The sequence below is a fragment of the Abramis brama genome (assembly GCF_963993115.1).
Source record: "Abramis brama genome assembly, chromosome: 24".
In the NCBI taxonomy this organism is placed as follows: domain Eukaryota; kingdom Metazoa; phylum Chordata; class Actinopteri; order Cypriniformes; family Leuciscidae; genus Abramis; species Abramis brama.
Window position 1 is genome coordinate 5,402,439 of NC_139986.1, and position 17,942 is coordinate 5,420,380.

The window sequence follows — 17,942 nt, forward strand, 5'->3', positions numbered from 1 at the left end:
CCCTTATTATACTTCAAAATTGAATTCACTCTAACAAATATTTTAGAAGTTTTGTTGTATATTTTATAATGTTTTACTTCTATTGGCTTTATAAATTGTAAAAGAAAAGAAAACCTGTGTGTACATTTAGATACTTGTGGCATGATTTGTTTGCCTATGAAAAAAAAAAAAAAACTTGTAATGCAGAAGAATGCTCATCTGCGCATGCACACAAGCATACACATTCACAAACCTGAAACTGGATTACATCAATTCACATCCATAAACATGAATCAGACTCCAAAGCTATAAAATAATTAGGTAATGAGCTGGAAACGTACCGCAAAAACCTTGAGGGGGGCAAGTGGCAGACTAAAAAAATACTGACAGAAAGTTATCCATATTTATGAATTATGTTAAAGTCCCCCTTAGCAGCAAGCATGTGTGTGTGCGCACATGTTCATATCCAAGGGCAGAAGAGACACATTAACACTGCCGGGCCCCAGAAGAGTCCTGAAATGGAGTGTGTGGTGGTTAACCTCCCCCTAAAAGAGGAAAACGTACAACCCTATGAATATTTATACACCAATTACAGCACAAGAGCAGACACTAGTCTTGTCTATGCCATCCATTCCACTAGAATCTGATACTACAATTGCAGGACCTTCTTTTGGGGCATGTATCAATGCCAAGGCAAACTAGGGCAAACAAAAGACTCCAGTAATATGAGCGGCGTGGAGTGGTGTGACGTACCATCCGGAACACCATTATGCAGTCAATCAAATCGCTTATTTATGGAATGAGGAAATTCCACAGGTATTCCATAAACAATGTGAAAATCACCTGCCACTGGCTTCTGTGAATTGCGGTTTGGACACAGATGTTATTTATCAATAATCCAGATCTCTACCTGCTCTTTTCACTGCCTACATAAATCATGGTGTTCTCAAAACAAAATGTTATTTAAAAACTGAATTATTTGCCTCGGTCTGTCCTTAGTTCAGTATTTTTTATTGAGTGTATGTTTTAAATTTGTAGACTAAACTGTTACCAGCTGCTGTTAATATTATATATGTATATAGGTGATTTAAAGCGGCAAAGTGTTAAACAAAGTTGGGCTGTTCCTCTGCCACACGTCAAAACTTGCTAATGCTAATGTACTAAAGACTTATCGCCGCTTGCTTCGCTAGTTCAAATTTACTCCTGTGAATGAGCCAATAAACTAAAATTAATCATTTAAAGCATCCTAGGCTCACTGCAAAAACATGTCAACATTTCTGCAAAATTATATTATGTTTCCTCTTGCACATTTCGTGACACTTTCAAAGTGAAATGCAATGAGTGGCACTCAAAGTGTGTTCAGTTTTATCTGAAACAGATGAAAGTGAAGCTGGCAATGTTTTAAGTCCCCAATATGCTTCAAGTGACATCAAAAACGAACAGGTGTGATGTCATTTTGAACAAAATCAGGCCAAAACGAAGTCCGTTTCGGGAGTTTGAAAGTTTCTGGAAAAGTTTGCTCTGGCTGGTAAACGCCTGCGAACTTCATTGGTCCGTGGTGATTGCGTAATAGGTAGGTGTGGCTCTAAGGCTCCGCCTTCTTTACATAGAAATCTTCTCTGGTTCATTTTTTCTGTTTAGTCCGTCGAGGTCGGACGTCCGCAAGTAAAAACATGAATACACCGGAGAGCCGCTTTATAGTAGAAATTGAAGTTGTAATTCTAATTGAAAAATACACTTTTTTCATGTTTAATACTGTAAAGATGCTAGCTTTTAAACAATCTATTGTATGAAGTGTTTTATAAATGGCACGCATCTTGAAAAAAGAAATGGCTGTGTCGTGGTCAGTAGACGAGGTGCAGACGTTCCTCTCGTTGGTAGCCGAGGAGCGGATTTATGACGATCGTTTACGATGATGTCACGGCAGTAAAGGAGGCGCAACTATAACAATCAGTGTATAATCACCCACTTTGAAGCGGTACTAAACTGCAGTGGAAAAGCAAACTGAGCCGAGTCGTACCACGCAGTGGAAAAGCGCCATAAGTGTCCAAATATTTATTGGAGATATTATCTAAGTACAGATTTCCTTCATAGGGTGAGTTATTCAAATACCCTTAAACTGTAGAAAGTCTGGATAGAATAGTGATGATTGGAAAATGTGTGTGTGTGTGTGTGTGTGTGTGTGTGTGTGTGTGTGTGTGTGCGTTTACTTATATCACTTTTGGGTACATTCACCAGAATACACACCGGTAAACTGAGGACCACCCAAAAAATTGAGGACATTTTGTATGTCCTCATTTGTTTGACTATACAGTGGCATTCAGCATGCTCTAAAATGGTGTCCAGGCTTAAAATCTCACTTGTCCCAAAAAATCACTTTTAAGTGATTTGTGTACCTGAAGTGTGTATGCCCCCCCACTAAAGTGTGTATAACACAGCGCCCTCTAGGAGTACTGCACTTCCGGAAAAGATACACACTTCGGGGATTCTGACCAATCAGAGCGCAGGAAGCTACTACGAGAGCGGGAATTCATGATCTGACCAATCAGACGCCAATACGTCATCAACAAACATGGCGGAGGCAAAAAAAATCATGATTAATGAATGAATTGACAGAAAATTATAGATAAATTCCCAATAATTAGTATTTAAATAAAAATAGACTAATTTGCCCTGAGCTGGAGCTCTCGCGATTTATATGAGCATGTTTCTAAACTTTAATCCTCGCAGTTTTGCGCTCGCATCAGAGTCTGCTCTGTGTGTGTGTGAAGATCGCGCTGCTGCCCCGCACCCTATACAGAGACTATACGTTACAGCACGTACAGTAACTTACATAGGAGTTTGTTAATCATATAGGAACGAGTTTGAAGCGGGGAAGGGACAGGCACATTACGTCATGTGAATTTAAAAAGTACATATTTCCTTCCAAAAGCGGATCGAGGGACAATTGTTTAAATCTGTCAATATGTGTGATGATTTATTCATCTGAGTTTGTTCAATAAAAATACACAAGCCACAAAAAGATGTGAAAACATGCAAAAATCGCTTGCTTTTATGAGTGATTTTATTTGTTTTAAGTGTTTTCTCCTACTTTGCGCTCTGCCGTTCCCTGTCATATTATGAGCGATTTCCCTGAGCGGCCGCCGCCCCTCCCCCACCCACCGAGCTGGAGTCCGTTACCACAGCAACACATTCACTTACAGCAAACATTCTTATTATATTATATTATATTATATTATATTATATTATATTATATTATATTATATTATATTATATTATATAGAGGAGATCAGTTACAGCAAACATTCTCTTTATATTATATTATATTATATAGAGGAGAGCAGTTACTGCAAACATTCTCTTTATATTATATTATATTATATTATATTATATTATATTATATTATATTATATTTATTGTATTATATAGAGGAGAGCAGTTACAGCAAACATTCTCTTTACATTATATTATATTATATTATATTATATTATATTATATTATATTATATTATATTATATTATATTATATTATATTATATTATATTATATAGAGGAGAGCAGTTACTGCAAACATTCTCTTTATATTATATTATATTATATTATATTGTATTATATAGAGGAGATCAGTTACTGCAAACATTCTCTTTATATTATATTATATTATATTATATAGAGGAGAGCAGTTACTGCAAACATTCTCATATTATATTATATTATATTATATTATATTATATTATATTATATAGAGGAGAGCAGTTACTGCAAACATTCTCATATTATATTATATTATATTATATTATATTATATTATATTATATTATATTATATTATATTATATTATATTATATTATATAGAGGAGAGCAGTTACTGCAAACATTCTCATATTATATTATATTATATTATATTATATTATATTATATTATATTATATTATATTATATTATATTATATTATATTATATAGAGGAGAGCAGTTACTGCAAACATTCTCATATTATATTATATTATATTATATTATATTATATTATATTATATTATATAGAGGAGAGCAATTACTGCAAACATTCTCTTTATATTAACGTATATTATATTATATTATATAGAGGAGATCAGCTACAGCAAACATTCTCTTTATATTGTATTATATTATATTATATTATTATATTATATAGAGGAGATCAGTTACTGCAAACATTCTCTTTATATTATATTATATAAAGGAGAGCAGTTACAGCAACAATTCTAATGATACTATATTATTATATTAATTATATTACAGTTTTTCTCAGTTGCTTTGGTGCATTTCTCAGATCACAACTAAAATTCTTACTTGTTCAATCTCCACATTATCTACTTGTGCACCTCATAAAAGCAATTTCTCATTCTTTTGAACAAATTGCAGTACATTCATGCAGTTGATTATGTGCAAATGTATGCTGTTTCTTACATTATTAATTGCTTATGTCATGTTTATAAAAATGTATTATACTGGTTCTCTGTTGAATAGTCTTACCCCACAAAACATATAGGCATTAGTTCCATAAGTCATTAAATGCAGAATTGGTTGAACTAGTTGTCATAAACTGTCAAACATATTTTCTATACAATTCTATTAGACTTTTTTTGTCCTGAATTGTTGAATTGCAGAGGTGAGTTCTGAATTTCACTAATGAAGGGGAATGTAAAGCATTAGATCAATCAATGATCAACCAGTTCTCTATAATAGCTCAGAGTGCATCTCATGAAGCTTCATCTGGGATGCATACAGAGCACAACACGTTACACACTCTGAGAGAGGAAGAACAACAGGGTGAACAGCCGAGAAGAAGAAGAGGAGCAAGGATGTGTGGTGGAAGGGTAAGGAGGTAAAACAGAGGAACAGGCTAAGATTGTGTGTTTCAGAAGAAATAAGTGCCATTATTGTAGATCATGTTCTCATTCATGACCTTATGGCCGAGGCTGGATGAAGGGTGCAGCCGAATGTTGGGAGAACAACCGTGTGTCTTCAATCATTCAAGCGTTTGTAGACAGAACAGGTGTGTAATCAGACAGTGTTCACTCTACTGCACTGTACTGTTCACCATAAACTGTAGACTTACTGTAATGCTATAGGCTATTACAGAAGTCTACTTGCATTATACATTATACAGTAAATATACTTGATAGAGACACGTACATACAGTATATGTGTGATAGTCTTGTTTTTTATATCACAGTGCCACTGTACTGTAATCTTTTGTCAGACCAACAGTAAAAGTGCATATGTGAATCCTGTCCAGTCTCCTCTAGAGTAATGCGTATATGTGTGCTGTTTAAATTTATATGTCATTCAGATACAGTGCAGTATTTTGTATTTTCAATCATTGTCATCAAAATCGTAGCCATAGTTTACATCTGAAACTAAGCATTTTGACATTCTTGTTTGTGAACAATGACACAAGGATATGTTCTTTGATATTGTACTAAGGATTTTGAGCAAGTTACAGGAGTTTGATGGTAGGCTAATCTATTGTGTTCTGCTGTTTGTACGAAATGCACTTAGGTACTGGTGTGCAAATCTTAAGGATGATTCAATAAATGTACTAAAGTGACTGATAATAACTGTTAATAGAGCAGTTACAGCAAACATTATGTAACTGCTGTCTCTCTCTCTCTCTCTCTCTCTATATATATATAGAGAGTCTCTCTCTCTCTCTCTCTCTCTCTCTCTATATATATATATAGAGAGAGAGAGAGAGAGAGAGAGAGAGAGAGAGAAAGAGAGAGAGAGAGAGAGAGAGATAGAGACAGCAGTTACATATAGTCATAATACAAAAGAAAAAAAGTGTTTAAAAGAATCATGAATCAAGCTGACACGTTTAAATGTTTGTTTACAGATGTATTTTGTTCTTACTTTGATTTTAAAAGCCATTGGATCTACACTAACCCTAACCCTAACCCTAACCCTAACCCTAGCTCTGTCTCTGCCTGTCAGACTGACTGAGATCTGCTCATACTGTGATCAGCCGCCCTTCCCCCACAGCACTGACTCTGATCGCGCGCGCGCCCTTCCCCCACAGCACTGAGACTGATCGCGTGCGCGCCCTTCACCCACAGCACTGAGACTGATCGCGTGCGCGCCCTTCCCCCACAGCACTGAGACTGACTGCAGAGTGAAAGAGATGAGATGAATGAACTAACAGACTGACCAGTGACAGAGAGATAGGTAATCAGCAGTGCTGCTCAAAAGATGACAATCTGTTGTGGCTATGCGTTTTTAAAGCACTTTTACATTGTCTAACAGCTTCTCCGCCCTTTAATGTAAATACCATTCATTTATTAAATACATAAAAAGATAATGCTGTTAAATTACACGTTAAAGTTTAATTTTGAGCCTCGAAATAATCCACACTCCTTCCCCCTTCTTAACTCAAATAAATTCTGAAGTAGTTGTGGGACACTGATGAAATGACAACAACACAGACAAGTGCAGAACTGGAGATATACCAGCTCATATCAGCCCTGCTGTATATTTGCAGACATCAATTTACTATTTTGATTAATGATATTAGTAGAAAATAATATGCCTGTTCAAGAGATCTAGGTTGCTCATTTAGGCATTTTTTGCTCTTTTAAACCTGTGTTTGTACGCACATGCGCAGTGGTTCCTAGTTCGAGGCGGGTGGATTCGTTTAAAAGTGATCATGTGCTCTGTCCACTAGAAAAGACCGGAAAAGACACTCTGGAAAGACTCACTTCACCACAGGTTTTTTTGTTTTGTTTTTTTTTAGTTTGAAGAAAGAGTACTGTGATTAAAACTGTGGAAAAAAAGATTCTTGCCATCAGATAATGTTCTATTAGGTTAAATAAATGTAGTCACAATTTCAACGTGAAATCCAAATACGTAATTACGTCATTTACGCAAGTCTGCGACCGTGGATGTGTTTTCCCGGGAAATGCAGACACGTGACAATGGGACGCGAAACAGACGACGACAACCCCCACCACGCACGCATTAAAGGCTAAAGGTGAGATCTAGACTTGTCCTCAAAATGCATGATAACTAAATACATTGTGAAATATGAAAGTTAGTAAGATGTGTTTATTTTAGTTGTTTAATTATTTTTTCCTTAGGGTTTTATTTACTTCTCGACTGTATTTGAGTTTGCTTCTAATATGATGATTTGCTGCAATAAAGAAAAAGTTTATTGCCAACTTGTAGGCAATGGCCAGTAAATAGAATTTTGTTATTTTTTATATAATAGTACTTTAGATTCTGCAAATTAATCTAAACAACTGAGTCAGTGATAGTCTACTAGCCTATATCATTGTTTTTTTTTTTAATCAAAAGTGTTGTCAACTATCAACAGTAATTTGTATAAATAATGAAATAATGAATTCCATTTTTTTATATCATTATTATTTGATAATTTTTATTTTATATAATATTTTTTATTACATTATATGCCTGTTCTTATTATTATTTATCTTTATAGAGCTTTTTTGCCCAATGCCAGTACATAGACACTTTATAGTATTTTTATTGTGTGTGTCAAATCCAAAGCAGACCAAAAGCACATTAAAAATAGCCCCTATGAATCTAGCTGGTTACTGACTGAAAATCTCCCATACGCTCTTAAATCAAATATGAATATACAGTAGATTGATGTCAATTGTGGTCACAAGGCACACAAGAACTAATGGTTTTTGGCATCATTGACATTGCCTTTTTTATCTAAATGCCTGTTGTTGACTGGTCACATGTGCTGTCATTGAATAGAGCTCTGTTGATATAATATAAAGATATACTTTAGTGTTTAACAGAAAAAAACACAACACAGGTTTGGAACAACATGAGGTTCAATTGAAACAACAATTAATATAATTGTATGTTAATTATGTATGTTTTTGGGTGAACAATTCCAGTAAGATCAACAAGATTTTTTTAAATATGCTTATTTATTTCATTCACCTTATATTTATTTTATTTATTTTTTTCAGTCATTTCAAGAAAGAAATTCAGCATGCTGGGAAATAAAAGGCGTAAAAAACCTCTGCAGGACGCTGAGCATCACATTACCTGTGAAACCGACAAGCCTGGGCTTCGAGAGCAGTTCATCAGCAAATATAAAGGCAAGTATAAATTACTAAGCAGTTTAGTAATAACGTTAATCTACAAAACTGAGAATTTAATGTGAGGTGAGTCATATGGTTGTTAGGCCAACTAATATCCATGTTTCACAAGTTAAACAAAACCAGTTACATTTTTGCATTTCTGGTTCCATCAACCCAAAGTCAATGTTTATTTGCACATTCTGAACCCAGTTATGCATAATAAGCCGACAGTGCATGTGGTCATGTAAACGCAGACTAAGGTCACCATAAACAGCATAAGCATAAACCAATCGACACAGATAGATTTTTGCCCCTTATTTGCAGATTTGCCCGGCATGTAAACACATTAACCTCTGTGTTCTGTGGCTTATTGAAGGGAGCATGTGTGATGTGTGACAGGAAAGTGTCCTTATTTTGGATTAAAGCACATCCAGACAGAGCGAGTGTTTTCTTGACCCAAGAACCTCTTAAAAGTATTCTCATCTCGTTCAGAAGTGGTACAGTCAAAATCCTGCACCCGATACTGCATGAGAGGAGAATATGAGTCTGGAAGTTTTCCTCTGAAATTCTGGAATACTCTTGGGCTTTATTTAACATCACAACTGACATGACATATGAAATACACAGTCAGATAAACGAATGGTTAGGTTTTGACGTCATTAACCTGATTTACTTATAAAGTAGTGGTTTACGTGGTTATTGGTTTGCATGTAAACCTGGATAATGGATTATTTCAAGAAGGTGATTTTATTTTGTTATCAGCGTATCGGTGTGCATGTAAACATGATCAATGGGTTTTGGTTAAATTCCTGAAATAAGATCCATGGTTAGCACAAGATCAAGATATTTTCACGCTTTACTCCACAACATAAAATAGTAATACTCTCTTGTGTGTTTTTTTTAAAAGCCTTTACTTGTCTGGTAAAAGGCAGTTGTTAACAAGTGTCTAAATGGGAGACGGGTTGTCTGGGACATTAAACGTCATCAGCTGAACAGATTAACTCATCTAGTCACTTTCACAGCCTCGTTGTGTTTATAATCGCACTCTTGCAAACTATTCTAGGTAGATGTAGGGATGGGGATGTATACATCACACAATCAGTCAAACATGCATTATAATAATGCAGAAACATTATAAATATTACACAGGGAGATGGATTTTAAAGCTTTAGAGTTCCTGGAGGCACATTTATCAACAAAAAAAAAAAAAAACTCTATACTTTTATCTAAACTATAGAAGCCACATAAAACATCCATATACCACAAAGAAAAACTACCTGAAAGAGATGCAAATAATAAACAAACAGAATTGTCTTTTAAAATAATGCAACACAGTTGTTGAAGCTTCATCGTAAGGAAGTTGAAGTTGGTCAACCGTGGTGTAGTTTATAGATTAACTTTAGCTTATTTTCTGCAAATCCCAGTGGGTTTTTGTGGAGGAAACCAGGGGATGTTCAACTACTACCGGGTTGGCCTGCAAAAATAGGTTTGTGTAAGAAAATGTATGTAATTTTAACTGTATAATTTTAAGACTTAAAAGTATAATGTAAAGTATAAAAAGCAAATCATGCTTTGAGATTAGCCTGACTTTTGACTATTTTCCTTAAGTAATTTCCCTTTCACATCGTATAATGTACGTCATATGGTAGAGAACTTTTAGTAATAAAATAATAGTTGACATTAAAGAAACTGCAGCTAATGTATTTCTCCTCTTTAGAGCTTTCTTCCGACCGAACTGAACACTACACTGAAGCTGAGAACACGTTCCTGTTTGATTTTCAGTGGCATGGCAAAAATTGGTGGTGAGTACAGAACTGGTGGATTGATGTAGTAAGGATGCTAAAATATCTGGAACTGTAAAATACTTAGGATGTGTTCATACCTGGAGTTCTGTTCGCTTGGTTCGTTTGGTCCGGGTCCGCTTAGTGTTCAGATTGGCATTTCTATTGTCAAACCTGTTATGCTTGACCAGTCTGTCCTTTTTAGGGTCACATCTTCCTGTTTTTGGTTCGTTTACATGTCTCTGGGTCCATGTTACATTCTTTTTTCATTCGAACCGCACCAGAGTTCGTTTGGAAGCCAACTGAGACCTATTTATTCAGCATCTGGATCCTCTTGTTTGGTGGCACCAGGTTTCAGATGGCAGTGTTCACACTTATTCAAATTAACCACACTAACAGTCTAAACAAACATGCCAGGTGTGAACACACCCTAATAATTAAAATTCAACATGAACTGACATTAAGAGTACTGAGTGCAGTTTCCTTGAGTCATCTAAATTGGCTTTCCCTGTATTCCCTAAAGAGAACAAAATGATTAATTTTAGATGCCTTTATCTGAGAGCTGAGAGGATGTTGCAGTGCGCCATTTAATCTCATATATCATATAGATCAGTGGTTCTCAGACCCTCCTCTCTGCAGATTCTGTATGTCTCCTTCACCTGACACACTCAGTTGAGTTCATAGAGCTGTGTTCTGATGATGAACTCCTCATCTGAATCAGGTGGATTAAAACACCAGACATACAGCATATGCAGAGTGGTGGGTTCCCAGGACTGGGGTTCAGAACCACTTATAATAACTGTACATGTCTAGCTAGTACTGAGTGGTCATTTTATGTCTTTATAGCATGGATGCATCTAAAGAAGACTCGTCCTTGGGAAGACTTATGTAAATGATGAGACCAGAAATACTTGCAAAATGAGAACCGTTGAAGTGAGCAGAAAACCTCACCTGTGTCTCTTTGCTGTACGAGACATTCTACCAGGGGAGGAAATCACTTACAATTATGGCGACTCAGATTGGCCATGGCGAGTCAAGGTACTATCAAGAAAATGCTAAAGAGATTAATCAGTAATTCTCACAAATCTCATAATCTTAACTCTCATTCTGATTAGTTACCATGTGATTGTGGTCTCATATTTCTCAAGCCTTTGAATAAAGCATCAGCAGAATCCACTGATAAAAAGCCAGCCAGCAGTTTGGGTCTGCAGAAATCGGTAAGTCCACTTTAAAACATCTGTATCATTATATTATTGACTCTTTCAGCGTAGAGTTGTGTGTGAAAGAAATGATAGATAACGTGTAGGACAGCTAGAGGAATGAACATGAACAAGTTTTTCTGTCCTTTACAAATATTCTGATTTTGATATTCACTGGTTTCTTTTCTGACATCCAGCCCCATTGTTCAGCTTCTGTTTCTTCTCCTGAATTGGACAAGGTGAACAGCAATGGTCCATATAAGCAGTCAGGCAAAGCAATAACATCAATGAATAAAACGGTAACCATCTCATACATGCAGCAACTATCTACTGATGTTTACTGCCAGCTAGTTGAAAGTGCAGTGAGTGATTTCTGAGAAACACTATTGATATTTGAAATCGACACCCAAACAGACACACCCCTCCCTTCATTGCTCGGCCCCCAAAATAATGAACACGCAACACAGGCAACCACTAACAGCTGGCGCTCAGGTGTTCAACTCGAAAAGATCTTTATCGCTGGCAAACCATAGGATGCTTTTTAAAGGTTTGGTTTTAGTTGATTGTAGGTGCATATCCACTTCATCCAGCACACGTGTGTAATAGTAGTGGGAAGTTCGGATCATTTTACTGACTCAGATCTTTAAATCTCGTTCATCAAAATGAACAAATCTTTTTTCAAGTTATTTCGTTCATTTCAGCAGAATGTATTTAAAATGTTACATGTTAGCCAAATTCCCCAAACACATCAAATGTTGATCGCATTTAGAATAAGAAAAAAATTGCAATGCAAGAAAAAGGCCATATTATGAGAAACAGTTAATTTATTTATTTGGGTCTTCAGGCTATGCATTCTGTTAGTTTACCTCACCTCCCGATCTAAGCCGTTCGATCATCCCGTGATCCTCATAAACTGAGCTTTGCAGTCTGTAGTACCAGATACAGTATTGATTAGTTCACGTTTCGAGTCTATCGACTTTGGGTTCAAGTCATTCGTGCATCACGTGACAGCCCCATATAGGCTGAGCTATGCAGTCGCTACCGGATACAGAATTGATTAGTTCATCTTTTGAGTTTTCGTGGACTTGATAGGTGAACTAATCATTTATCTTTCCGGTACTGACAGCATAGCCTCTGTGGGACTGACCGGAAGAACGAAAGACTTGGACCCGAAGTCTCGAGAGATGAACTAATCATTTCTGTTTCCAGTACAGAACCCATGGGATGTTGGGCATGTGCGGTCAGCGCAAAATGAACGAATCACTCTCTGAGACAACTCGGTAGTCCCGAGTCATATTAAAGATTCGTTCATGACGACCCGTCACTAGTGTATAAACGCTTCAAATGATACAAAATTGTATTGCCATTAGAAATGTACTTATGTACCCACACTTATGTAAAATGTACCCACAATTAAAACAAACAAACTAAAAATGACTTGGATGGTATGGAGTAAATGTAGCGCCTTACTACCAACCTCTGCTAGTTAAGTATAGTTATTGGTTCAGAGTTTAAATGTCTGACTCTGAACCAATGTAACTATTAATGTGACTATTGTCACAATTTGTATGTAAAGTTTGTATAAATGTTTGTTTAGAGTTTTTATTTTATTAATGATCTTTGCTTTGAAATGTGCAAAACATTTTTTGTTCACTCCTACAGTGTGTTTGTTCTTGTCTGAAATGGGTGCCACAGTTTTCAATATTGCTAATGTACATTTTATTCTTGTTTAAGCTAAATACCTCTTTATATATCTGCAGAAGCGGTTTCAATCAAGATTGGCAAAATTAAGACAACATCATGAAGATTGCTATGAACGTTTTAACAGAGCAGAAATTGAAAAGGAACACAAGATTGCTAAACAGCAATCACAAAAAGTTTGTTTGGTGAGTAATATGTGAACATAATCACACTATTCTGTGATCAACGCCTCAGTCAATTAACGGTTAATTATTTTATTATTCATTTATTTTATTAATTAACAGTTTGCTTAGTCCTTTTGCTTTTAGACCTTATATTTTTATTCAAATTATATTTCAAGCTGTCACAGTCATCCTCAGTCGCATCCACATCTGATGCACCCTCTTCATCGGCACCCTGTGCTTTGTCCACCTCTATAATGGCCTCATCAACCTCATGCTCTCCTGCCCTGTCCTCATCACCGTCACCAGCTCCTGCGCCACCCATGCCACCTTCATCCTCGCCTGGGCAGCCTTCATCATCATCATCTTCGCCTGGGCAGCCTTCATCATCCTCGCCTGGGCAGCCTTCATCATCCTCATCCTCGCCTGGGCAGCCTTCATCATCCTCATCCTCGCCTGGGCAGCCTTCATCATCCTCATCCTCGCCTGGGCAGCCTTCATCATCCTCATCCTCGCCTGGGCAGCCTTCATCAGCTTCGCCTGGGCAGCCTTCATCATCCTCGCCTGGGCAGCCTTCATCATCTTCGCCTGGGCAGCCTTCATCATCCTCGCCTGGGCAGCCTTCATCATCTTTGCCTGGGCAGCCTTCATCATCCTCGCCTAGTAGGCAGCCTTCATCATCCTCATCCTCGCCTGGGCAGCCTTCATCATCCTCATCCTCGCCTAGGCAGCCTTCATCATCCTCGCCTGGGCAGCCTTCATCATCCTCATCCTCGCCTAGGCAGCCTTCATCTTCATCATCCTCATCCTCGCCTGGGCAGCCTTCATCATCCTCATCCTCGCCTGGGCAGCCTTCATCATCATCATCCTCGCCTGGGCAGCCTTCATCATCCTCATCCTCGCCTGGGCAGCCTTCATCATCATCATCCTCGTCTGGGCAGCCTTCATCATCATCATCATCCTCGCCTGGGCAGCCTTCATCATCCTCGCCTGGGCAGCCTTCGTCATCCTCGCCTGGGCAGCCTTCATCATCCTCGCCTGGGCAGCCTTCATCATCCTCATCCTCGCCTAGGCAGCCTTCATCATCCTCGCCTGGGCAGCCTTCATCATCCTCATCCTCGCCTAGGCAGCCTTCATCTTCATCATCCTCATCCTCGCCTAGGCAGCCTTCATCATCCTCATCCTCGCCTGGGCAGCCTTCATCATCCTCGCCTGGGCAGCCTTCATCATCCTCATCCTCGCCTAGGCAGCCTTCATCATCCTCGCCTGGGCAGCCTTCATCTTCATCATCCTCGCCTAGGCAGCCTTCCTCTTCATCATCCTCATCCTCGCCTGGGCAGCCTTCATCATCCTCGCCTGGGCAGGCTTCATCTTCATCATCCTCGCGTGGGCAGCCTTCATCTTCATCATCCTCATCTTTGCCTAGGCAGCCTTCATCATCCTCATCCTCGCCTAGGCAGCCTTCATCATCCTCGCCTGGGCAGCCTTCATCTTCATCATCCTCATCCTCGCCTGGGCAGCCTTCATCTTCATCATCCTCGCCTGGGCAGCCTTCCTCTTCATCATCCTCATCCTCGCCTGGGCAGCCTTCATCATCCTCGCCTGGGCAGGCTTCATCTTCATCATTCTTGCCTGAGCAGCCTTCATCTTCATCATCCTCATCCTCGCCTGGGCAGCCTTCCTCTTCATCATCCTCATCCTCGCCTGGGCAGCCTTCATCTTCATCATCCTCGCCTGGGCAGCCTTCATCTTCATCATCCTCGCCTGGGCAGCCTTCATCTTCATCATCCTCGCCTGGGCAGCCTTCATTGCCTTCCTATGCGCAGCCTTCATCATCATCATCATCATCTTCTCTTGCTCCACCCTTATCTTCACTCTTATCTGTGATTCAAAATCGCAGATGTCTGAGACACTCTCATTAAGGGAGGTGGGTAGATTAATTTGCTTAATTATTGGGATGGTCTGGCTGTATTGCACTTGTAGAACTAACAATAGATTATATGAAATTATATATTATTTATATTTGTTTGTATTTCTCCTCTTCCAGATATCCTCTTTAAGGCCATCAAGAAAAAGACAGGTATGTGACTTGCCATGTGATACTTTATATGCTCAATTTTTTTGGCATAATTATGACTTTGCTTGCCAGTATCCACAATGCGATGAAACATAATGTTACAGGAACCACTGCCTTGAGTAAGTGTTATATTCTCTCATTCAGTATTCAGGAAGTACCGTCTGTGACACAGACTACAGCGATGTCACAGACTACAGCGATGTTGACCAAACATACCAAAAATCAGCTCAGATGAATCGGATGGTAGTTCTTCTGGACATGACATGGTCAAAAATGGCCAGACACCTTGAGTTTGTCCATCGCAGAGGGAACACTGCAGCTGGCAAAAATGAGTAAAGTCCTAATGGCCATGGAGAAAGGAACACTGTCTGACTACAAAGGAAAGATGCATCTGTCAGTATGAACTACACGCGAAACTTCATCATAGTTCATAAAGGACACTATTTTCTTGAAACCTTTGCTCACTTCTAAGCCGACTGGTGTGTTTAGAGCACACAGAGGTCGAACTCTTTTCCTGCCCTGGGCATCATCATCTTTAGGTTTCAGAGGACAGTTTTTGATATGTTTCCAAAGGCTACGCTTGTTATAAGGCCCTTGGCAGTAAATGCAGTGAATAAATTCTTTGGCTCTTTGTCTATTTTTTGAACGGTAGTAGGCAATCATCTCCCCATGTCCTTGTCTCACCACATCTGTGTTGTGGGCAAAGTTGCCCCTTTTTCAAAGGAGGTTCAACTGTACTCGTCTTTCTTTGGAATGTTTTGGAAATGCTATTGCCTTTACAACCCCCACTTCGTTGCGATGGACAAATTCAAGGTGTCTTGCCATTTTTGAATATGGCTTAGAGCAATTAAGGCAATACTGCTTCTTGTACGCCTTGCGGAGTTCCGTCTTTGGTGATGGCATTGACTGAATAAAAGTCTTATCACCAGACAAGGTGTTTGTCTCTTTAGATTGGCATTTCATCTTTTTTGGTGATGGTACAGTCATAAATTGATCAGATGAACTACCTGCCTCGTTGGGAGATGTTGGATGTATCAAAGCACTTTTGACAATGTCATGTCCAGAAGAACTACCATCCGATTCATCTGAGCTGATTTTTGGTATGTTTGGTCACATCAGACCCCATCCTGTTGAACAAGTGCTCTCCCAGCTGCTAATGGCCATGGAGAAAGGAACACTGTCTGACTACAAAGGAAAGAAACTTGATGACATTGAAATTGACCCAAATGGTACGAGTATACTTGGACTGTCTGTGTGTATCTGTTCTTTACATATTTGCAAAACAATGTATATGTTACCGGCAAAGTGTGTAATCCGGAATTCTATAGAATGCCCTAGGTAATGTAGGTAGGTAACTTAGGTAACCATCAGGCATTCTATACAATAACGGGATTTCACACTTTGCCGGTAACATATATAATCATGTCACAGATGGTAAGTATAAGCAATAAAGTGTAAATTTTTTTGTCAGTGAATTATTTAGAGCAACTTGAGGCCCAAGGTGATTCCATGTCAAGTGATGAGGAGGATTACAGTGACCTATCTCAGAAAACAGCACCAGCAGAGACTGATCAACTTGTTCAATCTGATCAATCTGTTTCATGGGAGGATCAAGGTAAGAAAAATCTCTAAACTACACAAACAACAATAATCAAATAAACATGAATCAGCTCCATGCAGCAATATCCAGCCAAATGAAAAAAATATACACATTAGGACACATTAGTCTTGATTTGGTCTTTACTCACCAATTTAGTTGTAATGAGAATGTGTAATGAGTATTTACTTGTTTTTAACTATTTCATAGGTTCTTCAAACGCTCCAAAAAAGAAATGGGAGGACAGTGAGGTAAAAGCAGTAGAGAGACACATGATGAAGTTCATCAAGACATACAAAGTTCCTGGTAAGCAAGACTGTGAAAGATGCATTCACGCAGAGCCAGAAGCTTTGAAGCAGCGAACATGGACTGGTGTGAAAAATTATGTGCGGAACAGGATCACGACTCTTAAAGAAAAGGTGGTTTGTAGGGTGGCACAAACACTTTAACACTTTGCACATTATGCTCTTTTTGTAAGAAATGGAGCTAAATTAAAAGAAATGAGGATATAGGTGTAGAAATATTTTGAGGATGGAATGAAACAGAATATAAAGTGCAAAGTTAGAGTATAAGAAGGCTAATGAAGAAGTAGAGGATATTAAGATAGTCAATTTTCATTATTCAGTTTTCTTTGTTCAGTTGCAATGAAGTTGGATGGAATGTCATGTTAAACTTTTTGATATTTCTGTCATAGAGGGAGGAGAGAATGTTAAGAGGATAAAAAGGGAAGAGTGAATAGGTGTGTTGGACATGGGCCGTGGCTGGATGTAACCGATCGGTGAGAGTTGCAGTGTGCAGGCGGGAGGAGCTGAAAACAGACACGTGAGTCGGACACTTTCTGCTTCCCGTAGTGACGCAGAGCCAGAAGCTTTGAAGCAGCGAACATGGACTGGTGTGAGAAATTATGTGCGGAACAGGATCACGACTCTTAAAGAAAGGGTGGTTTGTAGGGAGGCACAAACACTTTAACACTTTGCACATTATACTCTTTTTGTAAGAAATGGAGCTAAATTAAAAGAAATAAGGATAAAGGTATAGAAATTAAAATTGAGAGACGCTCACGCTGTGTTTGCATACTTTACCACAGCTGAAGTGAAATAAATGCATTATTTGCCAAATACACAGATATTTCAGAGACATTTTCATGCAATACATGTACTGCTTAATACAGCATCTGTTTGTACAAGAATAAAGTTCAACATAAGCCTAAATACCGATGAAGTGGGGTCTACATTGTATCAGTTTTATTTGGATAAACATGACAATATAACAGCGTGACTACATGAAAGGGGATTTCACTGTTATAAAAACAGATTTGTGAGCATTAGTGGAACTAAAGGTGTGAGAATTAACTCT

General features: G+C 38.3%; 1 protein-coding gene across 2 annotated transcripts; it reads left to right on the forward strand.

Moving 5' to 3' along the window:
• Positions 1-6,890: 6,890 nt before the first annotated feature.
• On the forward strand, positions 6,891-17,599 carry LOC311075297 (uncharacterized protein). 2 transcript variants are annotated; one of them, XM_084102586.1, is made up of 11 exons: positions 6,891-6,983; positions 7,957-8,088; positions 9,788-9,872; positions 10,698-10,889; positions 11,000-11,068; positions 11,248-11,349; positions 12,811-12,936; positions 14,960-14,992; positions 15,134-16,218; positions 16,461-16,604; positions 16,797-17,599. In XM_084102586.1, the coding sequence occupies exons 4-9, from the start codon at positions 10,770-10,772 to the stop codon at positions 15,323-15,325; spliced, it is 642 nt and encodes a 213-aa protein (XP_083958712.1). In that variant the 5' UTR covers positions 6,891-6,983; positions 7,957-8,088; positions 9,788-9,872; positions 10,698-10,769; the 3' UTR covers positions 15,326-16,218; positions 16,461-16,604; positions 16,797-17,599. The 2 variants fall into 2 exon arrangements, with proteins under 2 accessions (XP_083958712.1, XP_083958713.1); XM_084102587.1 differs by lacking the exons at positions 6,891-6,983; positions 7,957-8,088; positions 9,788-9,872; ... (3 more) ...; positions 12,811-12,936; positions 14,960-14,992 and having other exon boundaries at positions 15,909-16,218; positions 16,797-17,005; positions 17,281-17,445.
• Positions 17,600-17,942: the final 343 nt, after the last annotated feature.